A 12,277-nucleotide genomic window follows, 5' to 3' on the forward strand; every position below is an offset into this window, starting at 1 on the left:
CATAATGTTTGAACGAAACAACAACAGCGTGCAGATAGACATTGCGAACTCCAGTTGTCTGCGTCTGTCGCTTTGGTTAATCAGAGGGCTCTGCTCATAGCTCTGGTTACCATGGCAGTACGAGCGGAAACCATAGGCGGAAACCAGGGACAACGCGGATATGACGCCATTGACTGCGACATAACGGAAATAAAGACACGGTCCGTGTCTTCGAATTAAAATATTAATTTCTCTGGATTTAGAAGTTAATTGGAACTGTCGGGATAATGTAAATACACAACTTTAAAAAATATATAACATAGATATAGTGATTTTTTATATTTTTAAAGCAAAAAAAATACATATTGTGCCTTTAAAGGCCTGTCTCATATAGACGCCTGTCTCAAATACAAGCCGGTGCAGTTCGGCGATTTGGGAAAATAAAAGCCCGGGCTATTATTTGAAGTTTTACGGTATTTTATTCCAGTTCCATTGCAACTCCAATGGCCTTTGGTTTGATTTTCTAGACAAACATAACTGGGCTGGCAAAAAGTATACCTTGTAAGTACTGCCTTAAGAGTGTCATCAGCATAACAGTCATTTTGGATAAATGCAAATATGGGAATATGGAGTCATGAACTCTTGCACTCTTGGCTGGTTAACATGGTTAACATCTTCCTGCAGCTTGTAAACACCCAACTACTGGTTAAAAGTATTGTAAACTCACTTATATAGCAATATGATACTTCATATATACTGCACCTTGGTTTGAGAGAAACTTTATTTTTCTAAACAATACATGACATCTTTTGCATTTCTTTGTATTTACTCTGCATTTTATAGACATTTTGCTTGAATACAATGACAATATTTCTTTACTATTAATTTACAGCATGCATATAGTGTACTGAGAAAGGCAACATGATATCTTAGGGTCAGCATGAAATTATCTGTTCACTCAGAAGATGCTTAGATGACCATGAATTTCTGTCGTTCAGGGAGGAGTGGATAAAGGCATGCCCTCTCAGACTCTGGGAGTTAGCTGATGTGATCTGTTGGAACATTTAACAGTCAGTGACATTCTGTGAAACAAAACATTCATTACAACAGAGCAAAAGTGGTTACATAATTTTTCTGTTGCTTTGTTTCAGTTCCCTACAGTACAAGTAATTCACTCGCCTTAGTAGGTGAAAAATTACTGTGTGAAAATGGAAAGTATATATATATATATATATATATATATATATATATATATATATATATATATATAGATCCACCTTTGTCAAGTCTGAGTCGAGTCCAAGTCCTTAACCAATCAAGTCCAAAGGGGTCCGAGTTGGACTAAAGTCCGAGTCCTTAACTCGGTCATTCAATCATGTTATGGTCACTCGATCATTCCTTGTTGTTGATCATTCCTTGTTGTTTATACTGCAAAATATAGCTTACTCAACATCACACATTAACCTGACATCACTTGTTTCAATCTAAATCGTTATTGCTAGCACAACACACTAGTAATTCGCTAGCCTGTTAGCGTGCCATCCATGCGCTCTTTATTAGGGCCCAAGCCCTGAAAGGGCGAAGGCCCTATTGTTTTCGTAAGGATTATTAGGGCCCAAGCCCTGAAAGGGCGAAGGCCCTATTGTTTTCGTAAGGATTATTAGGGCCCAAGCCCTGAAAGGGCGAAGAGCCCTATTGTTTTCGGTAGGATTATTTATTATTATTAGGGCCCAAGCCCTGAAAGGGCGAAGGCCCTATTGTTTTTGTTAGGATTATTAGGGCCCAAGCCCTGAAAGGGTGAAGGCCCTATTGTTTTCGTTAGGATTATTAGGGCCCAAGCCCTGAAAGGGCGCAGAGCCCTATTGTTTTCGGTAGAATTCATTATTATTATTAGGGCCCAAGCCCTGAAAGGGCGAAGGCCCTATTGTTTTCGGTAGGATTATTTATTATTATTAGGCCCAAGCCCTGAAAGGGCGAAGGCCCTATTGTTTTCGTAAGGATTTTTTTTTTTTCATTATTTTTTTTTGTTGCCTTTTTGCCACTTTTGGGGCCCTTAACATGCTCAAAAACTCTTGAAACTTTGCACACAGGTCAGAACCTGCGGCCATCAGGGCCGGACTTAAGCTGGTGCCCGGGCGTGGCAGGGGGGCTCGACAGCGCCCCCTGGAATGGGGTCCGAAATCTTGGTCCATATATCAAACACGCTTGCATGTAATAATATGAAACTCAGTACACATATAGATCTCATCGGGCCGCACAACTTTCGTGCTCTAAGTTTTACAAAAGCCCAACAGGAAGTCGGTTATTATACGTTGTTTGGAAAACGCATACAATGGAATGTGAAATACTCCTCCTAGGGAATTCATCCGATCGCCGCCAAACTCGGTGTGAATGAAGTCAAGACATTGAGGATGAATTCTTGCGAACAGATTTTTGATATCTCGAACGGTTTGGCCGTGGCGAGGAAACTAATTTATGGCGAATAATGGGACACAGGAAGTGTGTTATAACTTCTGCATACATTATCTGATCTTGCTGAAACTTCAGCAGTGTATTCGTTGTAAGAGGCCGATCACATGGATGTGACCTTTGTGAATCAAAGTTATAGCGCCACCAACTGGCAACAGGAAGTGTGTCACTTTCAAAATGCTTTGAAATCACTTTCTTATTTTTACCCGATTTGCTTAAAACTTTATGTGTATAATGTAGACACACGGCAGATGTAGACCTGTGAAAGGATTATTGATATCTTAGATACTGTTGCCGTGGCAACGCATCAAACTTTAATATTCTTTTCGGATGCTTTTGAGACTCTTCACATGCTTGAAAATGCATGAAACTCGACAGACACATCACATTTATTATACAGTAGACATGTGCAAAGTTTCAGAAACGGGCGTGGTGGAATGGCTCAGTAGCGCCACCTTTAGTCAAAAATGGGAGCTTAGTTTTTCCTAGAATCACAAAACTTGGTAGGTGTATTGTTCTCATCAAGCAGGACACCTTTCTTAATTTACAGTCATAACCTCAGACCCACAGGAAGTCAGATATTTTGGTTTGAATGTGGATTTTCTGTAGAATTTTCTCTCTCTCTCTGCGTGTCTGTGTGTGTGGGGGGGGGGATTTGTCTATTCCATTTAATCTTTGTTTTTCAAGGTTTCAGGGGCTTTTGGGGCCCTTAACGTGCTCAAAAACTCTTGAATCTTTCCACACAGGTCAGAACCCACGGTCATCAGAGCCAGGCTGAAGCTGGTACCCGGGCGTGGCAGGGGGGCTCAACAGCGCCCCCTTGGACACGGTCTGAAAACTTGGTCCATATATCAAACACGCTTGCATGAATTAATATGAAACTCGGTACACATATAGATCTCATCGGGCCGAACAACTTCCGCACTCTAAGTTATTAGCTCCGCCCAACAGGAAGTCGGCTATTATGGGTTGTTTGAAAAACGCATGCTGTGGAATTTGATGTACTCATCCTAGAGAATTCATCCAATCGCCTCCAAACTCGGTCAGCATGAAGTCAAGACATTGAGGATGCTGAATTGCGGACGGATTTTTGATATCTCGAACGGTTTGGCCGTGGCGAGGACACGAATTTATGGCGAGAAAAGAGAAACACGAAGTGGTATAACTTCTGCACACATTAACTGATCTTGATGAAACTTCAGCAGTGTGTTCGTGGTAAGAGGCTGATCAGATGGATGTAACTATTGTGAGTCAAAGTTATAGCGCCACCAACTGGCAGCAGGAAGTGTGTCACTTTCAAAATGTTTTTGACAAAAGTGGGGGGGTTACTTTTACCCACAGTTACAAAAATCAGTACCTATATTGTTCTCATCAAGCCGGACAACTTTCTAATTTACAGTCATTAGCTCCGACCAACAGGAAGTCAGATATTTAGGTCTGAATGTGGATTTTTTGGATATTTCAGACTCTGAGTTTTTACCTACTCCTCCTAAGGAACACGAGTAAAGTACAAATCCTATAATAAAGAATAGTTTAGCATCCAAATACATCGCAAATGTTGAAACATTTTGATTCTAATGAGAGGATTACATGAGCCCAACACTGCTGACCTTCGTTTTTATTTTTACATTAAATTTAAAGGATTTGTTGTGGAATATTTTGAGTGTATCATAAAATCAGAATAAGGTAAGTCAAGTAATATTTTCTGTCTTTTATATATAAATATATAAATATAGCTGCGAGCAGCGATGAAGGGCCAAAGCCGGCGGCACCGCCACCCCGGTGCCTTTAAGTAACTAAAGGCACTGGGGTTGCGGTGCCACCGGCTTGGGCCCGTAATCGCTGCTCGCAGCTATATATATATATATTTTTTTTTGCCTTTTTGCCACTTTTGGGGCCCTTTACATGCTCAAAAACTCTTGAAACTTTGCACACAGGTCAGAACCCGCGGCCATCAGGGCCGGGCTGAAGCTGGTACCCGGGCGTGGCAGGGGGGCTCAACAGCGCCCCCTTGAAAGGGTTCCGAAAACTTGGTTCATAAATCAAACACGCTTGCATGTAATAATATGAAACTCGGTACACATATAGATCTCATCGGGCCGAACAACTTTCGTGCTCTAAATTTTACGCCAGCCCAACAGGAAGTCGGCTATTATGGGTTGTTTGAAAAATGTACGCTCTGGAATTTGAAACACTTCTCCTACAGAATTCATCCGATCACCACCAAACTTGGTCAGGATGAAGTTAAGACATTGAGGATTCTAAATTGCCAGCGGATTTTTGATATCTTGAACGGTTTGGCCGTGGCGGGGAAATGAACGGTTTGGCCGTGGCGGGGAAATGAATTTATGGCGAGAAAAGAGAAACAGGAAGTGTGTTATAACTTCTGCATACATTAACTGATCTTGATGAAACTTCAGCAGTGTGTTCATTTAAAAAGGCCGATCACATGGATGTGACCTTTGTGAGTCAAAGTTATAGCGCCACCAACTGGCAACAGGAAGTGTGTCACTTTCAAAATGCTTTGAAATCACTCTCTTATTTTTACCCGATTTGCTTAAAACTTTATGTGTATAATGTAGACACACGGCAGATGTAGACCTGTGAAAGGATTATTGATATCTTAGATACTGTTGCCGTGGCAACGCATCAAACTTTAATATTCTTTTCGGATGCTTTTGAGACTCTTCACATGCTTGAAAATGCATGAAACTCGACAGACACATCACATTTATTATCCAGTAGAAATGTGCAAAGTTTCAGAAACGGGCGTGGTGGAATGGCTCAGTAGCGCCACCTTTAGTCAAAAATGGGGGCTTAGTTTTTCCTAGAATCACAAAACTTGGTAGGTGTATTGTTCTCATCAAGCAGGACAACTTTCTAATTTACAGTCATTACCTCAGACCCACAGGAAGTCAGATATTTTGGTTTGAATGTGGATTTTCTAGAGAATTTTCTCTCTCTGTGTGTGTGTGGGGGGGGGGATTTGTCTATTCCATTTAATCTTTGTTTTTCAAGGTTTCAGGGGCTTTTGGGGCCCTTAACGTGCTCAAAAACTCTTGAAACTTTCCACACGGGTCAGAACCCACGGTCATCAGAGCCGGGCTGAAGCTGGTACCCGGGCGTGGCAGGGGGGCTCAACAGCGCCCCCTTGGACACGGTCTGAAAACTTGGTCCATATATCAAACACGCTTGCATGAATTAATATGAAACTCGGTACACATATAGATCTCATCGGGCCGAACAACTTCCGCACTCTAAGTTATTAGCTCCGCCCAACAGGAAGTCGGCTATTATGGGTTGTTTGAAAAACGCATGCTGTGGAATTTGATGTACTCATCCTAGAGAATTCATCCAATCGCCTCCAAACTCGGTCAGCATGAAGTCAAGACATTGAGGATGATAAATTCCGGACGGATTTTTGATATCTCGAACGGTTTGGCCGTGGCGAGGAAACAATGGCGAGAAAAGAGAAACATAAAGTAATATAACTTCTGCATACGTTAACTGATCTTGATGAAACTTCAGCAGTGTGTTCGTGCTTCAGCAGGCCGATCAGATGGATGTAACTATTGTGAGTCAAAGTTATAGCGCCACCAACTGGCAGCAGGAAGTGTGTCACTTTCAAACTGCTTTTGACCGCACTGACATGGATAATGGTGCAGAGCGAGCGTTTTCAATGAATTCCTATGGAAGTAGGAATGAACTAAAAAACGTTCGCTCTTCTCTGCCCGTTCCTCGCCATGGACGCATACCATATATATATACATATACATATATATACATATATATATATATATATATATATATATATATATATATATATATATAAATATAGCTGCGAGCAGCGATGGAGGGCCCAAGCCGGTGACACCGCCACCCCGGTGGCTTTAGTGTAACTAAAGGCACCAGGGTGGCGGTGCCACCGGCTTGGGCCCGCAACCGCTGCTCGCAGCTATATTTATTTATATATATATTTTTTATTGTGTTTTATTAGTGACAAATTTGGGGAGAGCATACATATTCCAAAACTTTCTGAAAAAACAGTATGAGAATTAACTGCACAATTACTAGAAATGTTTACCTTGGATATTATACATTGATTTAAATTTTATAGGACACTTTTTGTTTGGAAAGACAATATGTGTGGGGGCGTGAATGATCATGAATAATGATGTGGTTCACACCTGAGAAGACAATGACCCGCATAATGAGCTGCATAATGATTCATTCAGGTGTGTCACCGAGCCACAAGAAAGACTGCAAGGACAATATATATATTAATATATACATAAATATATATATATATTATGCAGCTCATTATGCGGGTCATTGTCTTCTCAGGTGTGAACCACATCATTATTCATGATCATTAACGCTCCCACGCATATTGTCTTTCCAAACAAAAAGTGTCCTATAAAATTTAAATCAATGTATTGTTTTATCTGAATGATTAGGCAGGATGATTTTCAGAAACTTTGCAGTGTGAACGTGATCACTGGTCCTCAAAACAGCATGAAAAATAAAACTACTATTCAAACTGTCAATAGCACTCTCTTTAAGCAGTCACTTACTGCGTTCTGCACTCTCATTAAAACTCATAAACAATGAAGCTGCACAGTGAATCTCTTATTTACATCGTGTCTAGACTTTGTTGGTTATAATGAGAGGTTTTGCAAAAGTATAAAGCTTGTGCGGATCCATTTAGAGTGAATTCTGCGCATGGGGACTCTACAATTGTCATGTCTAGTTTTGAGTTGTGTTTTGAGCATCCAGTGACCACTCCAGCCCGTGAGCCTGCTTCAGTTCACAACCCCATAGCTCCTACCAAGCTATAGGTACCTTGCTAAGGCCACGGAGGTGATCCCTCCTGCCTCCCTGATCTGCCTACACCTCCTTGGCTCCCTGAACTACCTGCACCTCCCTGGCTCCCTGCACTGCTGGTGTCTCCCTGGAGGTCCTAGCATGCCATGGTTCAAGTCTTGTCCCCCTGCACAGGCCTGGCCCTCCCCAAAGACCTCCTCCGCTCCACCACCCTCCTGTACTTTCTGTTAGTCTTGTTTTGGTTTTATGTTGGACGTTGAGGGCTGCCCACAGAGTGGGGGGATCTGTCGCACCTAGTTTTGAGTTTTGTTTTATGTTCATGTTACATGTCCTTTATTTTGAACATTTCCCATTGTCATGTGATTCCGTTGCCCTCATGTGATCCTGTCATGTGCCTCCTTGTTTCATGTGTTATGTTCTCATTGGTTGGTGTAGTGTACTGTTTTCTCATTGGTTCATTGTTTGATTGTCACAGGTGTTCCTTGTTAAGTCATTAGTCTTTGTGTATTTAAGCCCTCATGTTTGCTTTGTTACTTGTTTGTGTAACTGCTGTTTGGTGAGTCTTAGTCTTGTTCAAGTTCATGTTTGTTTATTGCCAAGCCATGTTCAAGTTTAGTCCTCACATTGAGCAGTTTCCCATTTCCATTCACCGCGGGGCCTGGTGCAGTTGACCACCCTAAGGACGGCACTGCATATAAACCCATACCATATAGCAAATTGTTCATATTGTTGCCATATGTTAATTATTCTACCGGCATGCTCTAAACTGCTCAATGTGGATAATTAGGCATTAAGGTTTAAGGTATTAAAAACATTACAGCTATAAACTTTTTCAAAGCTGCTTTGAAACAATGTGTAATGTAAAAAGAGTAAATTAATATAATTTACTTGTCATTAACAATAAATTGATTACTCCAATATTAGAGAAAGAACAATTAGCAGCATACCTTGACTAACACATAATCTCCAGGTTTAATAGGGACCATCTGAAGTTTCTCCGGTTGAACACACAAATCTGTTTTAGGAAAAATTACTTTCACATTTCCATCATTTCGACCACAAAGTTCCTCAGAGGTTCTTTTACTCTCCTGTAAAATATCAAGAAAGAAAAAAACAAAATTCTGTAAAAGCTAATCATGCATAATGCTTAGGGGTGTGAGTCTTTTAGGCATTCAAAACATCGCTAGAGCATCTAAGAGTATTACAAAAGTATCTAAGAGTAAATCTACAACAATTTCCCCTTCCCACTAAAGGCAATCTGTAATCAGATGAAACTGATAAAATAAAATTGATATCAGAAGCAATTTAAAAGAAAATAAATAAATAAGTATATTTGGTGAAATGTTTCAATGTTCCATAAGGCTATATTTGGAATAACATACTACCTGGCTACTGATTAAGTATACAGCTCTGGGAAAAAAAAAGAGACATTAATCAGCATTTCTTCATGTACGGCAGCCATTCCTCTCCAGTGTCTACTGAATTCCAAAAAAAGCACGCTCATCCTACTTAATGAGCTAACAATTAGGTGATCACCTGAACTAAATCATATTTAAAGGGACACCAGGCAAGTCTGAGTGTTTTTTCTCTACGTAGCTCCCCCTAGTGTCTGGTAGTAAATGCTTTCAAACACTCTGTTGTAAAAACGAACTGTTGTCCCTCCCCCCCTCGCCACGAGCAACCCAGCTGATCAGCTGTCAACCCAGCTGAGCAGAGGAACCGGCTATTTCAAAACCAGTTATGTCTACCGAGGCAAGTAAAGCAATATTTTCTTTCCAACTGATGGCGATTTAAAAAAAAAAAAAGTATTGTGTTGTCATGCATACTATTATTTTTACCGGGAACGAACGATATGAACGAGGCGAACTACTGCTTTGGTGTTTGTTTGTTTTTGGGAGAATGGGCATGAGCATAAATATAAATATATATATATATATATATATATATATATATATATATATATATATATATATATCGGAGGCTAATATTTGTCTAAAGTTATATTAGTAAGGTCTATAAATTAATCTGGTAGAATGACGGTTTACCTTTGCTTGTCTAAGAAAACATCAGAACGTTTTTTCTAGCTCGATCATGATATGTGCAACATGTTTATTGCCTATTATCAGACGCGTTGACTTAGTGACATAAAATAAAAGTGTAAGTTACACAAATAAAACCGACAGAGGAACGGCCAAACAACTACAGAAATCAAACGTGTTTGCTAATGACAATGCTAACATCAAAGTTATAGTATCTAGCGTACTAGTAAGCCCGTAACAGACAGCGATCATAATAAAAACCTTTACAGACAATAGCAAACATCCTGAGGTCGCAATTACTTGAAATTTAAATATTAAAGCAGCACTCAGTAGCTTCGGGACTTCTTCGCTGTATTCTCGCTTTTTGCTCGCAGGTTTCTCTCTAGAGCTCCCCCTACAGCTTCGGAATAGATATTTGACAACACTGTTGTAAAAACTCGTTGGCGATTCTCAGACACCAGAGGCTAGTAGATCAACGACATCAAAGCAGATGGGACATTCTTTAAAACGTCTTCTTCATTCGGGTTCGGACAGCGTGAGGGAGCGCAATAATGACAGCATTTTAGCAGATTTCTTTTGGCCATAAAGCAATTGTTTACATCACGAGACCTGATATCACGCGAGACTTCCTGACGTGGCGTCCCGCCGGCTCAAAGTTGCAAGTGCGTATTTTCCGCTCACGGGCACCAGGGGGGTGCGAAACGACCACCATTCTCTCTTTTCCAGCACTTTAGACACAGTTGCTCCGTTGCGCTTAAAGAAGATTAAAGAAAATAGTCCAACCCCGTGGTACATCGAGCACACTCGGGCCCTTAAGAGAGCAGCCAGAAAAATGGAGCGCAACTGTAAGAAAACAAAACTAGAGGTATTTCGCATTTCATGGAAGGAGAGCTCGATTACTTACAGAGAGGCTTTAAAAGCTGCTAGATCTGCTTATTTTTCAACCCTATTAGAAGAAAATAAACATAATCCTAGGTATTTATTTGAAACGGTGGCTAAACTAACGAAAAATAAAGCTTCAAGCACCGAAGTTTCCAAGCAACACAGCAGTAATGATTTTATGAACTTCTTCACTTATAAGACTGATAATATCAGGGACAAAATTATAACTATGCAACCGTCTACTACAGTATCGCATCAGGGAGTGCATTGTAGTCTCCCGGAGGAAAAATTTGATTCATTCGTTGCTATAGGAGAGGAAGAATTGACTAAACTCATTAAATCATCTAAATCGACAACATGTATGTTAGACCCTATACCGACTAAGCTACTGAAAGAGATGCTTCCAGAGGTCATAGATCCTCTTCTTAATATCATTAATTCGTCTTTGTCTCTAGGATACGTACCAAAAAACTTTAAGCTGGCTATGATTAAACCGCTTGTTAAAAAAACGCAACTTGATCCTACAGAATTAGTCAATTACAGGCGATCTCGAATCTACCTTTTCTGTCAAAGATATTAGAAAAGGCAGTATCCTCACAACTGTGTTCCTTTCTTGAAAGAAATGATATCTGCGAGGATTTCCAGTCCGGATTTAGACCGTACCATACAACCAAGACTGCTCTCGTTAGAGTCACAAATGATTTGCTCTAATCATCCGATCGTGGTTGTATCTCTCTATTAGTGTTACTCGATCTAATGGCATTTGATACCATTGACCACAACGTTCTTTTAAATAGACTCGAACATTATGTTGGCATTAGTGGAATTGCACTAGCATGGTTTAAATCATACTTATCTGACCGTTATCAGTTTGTAGCAGTAAATGAAGAGATGTCTTATCGATCACAATTTCAGTATGGCGTACCACAAGGCTCAGTACTAGGACTGCTGCTGTTCACTCTGTACATGCTACCATTAGGAGATATCATTAGGAAACATGGAATTAGCTTCCACTGTTATGCTGACGATACTCAGCTGTATATTTCTTCAAAACCTAACGAAACTTATCAATTCACAAAATTAACGGAATGCATAGCTGATATAAAAAAATGGATGACTCGTAATTTCCTACTTCTAAATTCTGAAAAAACAGAGATTCTAATTATTGGACAAAAAACTTCCTCGCGTAATAACCTAGAATACTGTCTAACACTTGATGGCTGCTCTGTTAAGTCTTCGTCGTCGGTTAGGAACCTGGGTGTGCTCTTTGATACCAATCTTTCATTTGAAAGTCACGTGACGTGTCTAGTTTCTGTAAAACCGCATTTTTCCATCTAAAAAATATATCTAAATTACGCCATATGCTCTCATTGACAAATGCGGAACAATTAGTTCATGCGTTCATGACCTCAAGGCTAGATTATTGTAATGCTCTACTGGGTGGTTGCCCTGCACGCTTAATAAACAAACTACAGCTGGTCCAAAACGCAGCAGCTCGAGTTCTTACCAGAACCAGGAAGTATGACCATATTAGCCCGGTTCTGTCAACACTGCATTGGTTGCCTATTAAACATCGCATACATTTTAAAATATTGCTGATTACTTACAAAGCACTAAATGGTTTAGCTCCGCAGTACTTGAACGAGATCTTAACGCATTATAGTCCTTCACGTCTATTACGATCTCAAAATTCCGGCCAGTTAATAATACCTAGAATATCAAAATCGACTGCTGGCGGTAGATCCTTCTCCTATTTAGCACCAAAACTTTGGAACAGTCTTCCTAACATTGTCCGGGAAGCAGACACACTCTGTCAGTTCAAAGCCAGATTAAAGACACATCTCTTTGACCTAGCATTCACATAATACAATTTAGACTTCTATAATTCAATGTTAGGCTGCATAGATTAGGTCAGCCGGAACCGGGAACACTTCCCATAAATCCTGATGTACTCGTTACATCATGAGAAGAATGGCATCTATGCTAATTTTAGTGTCTGTGTTTATCCCGAGGTTTTCCCGCAGCCTGCCGGATCCAGGCCGTATCCAGATCTGACGAAGGACCTTCGCCTGTACCCGATGACA

General features: G+C 40.4%; 1 protein-coding gene across 2 annotated transcripts in view; it reads right to left on the reverse strand.

The window, feature by feature from the left end:
- Positions 1-742: 742 nt before the first annotated feature.
- Positions 743-12,277, reverse strand: part of cdk5rap1 (CDK5 regulatory subunit associated protein 1) — a 74,953-nt gene continuing 63,418 nt past the window's right edge. For both annotated transcript variants that reach the window (XM_084100689.1, XM_084100690.1), the window contains exons 12-13: positions 8,220-8,360; positions 743-1,031 (exon numbers count right to left, since the gene is read on the reverse strand). In XM_084100689.1, the coding sequence (XP_083956815.1) occupies positions 915-1,031; positions 8,220-8,360 (258 nt within the window). In that variant the 3' untranslated portion in view covers positions 743-914. The remainder of the gene's footprint in view (positions 1,032-8,219; positions 8,361-12,277) is intronic.

Source organism: Abramis brama, assembly GCF_963993115.1.
Source record: "Abramis brama genome assembly, chromosome: 23".
Classification (NCBI taxonomy): Eukaryota; Metazoa; Chordata; class Actinopteri; order Cypriniformes; family Leuciscidae; genus Abramis; species Abramis brama.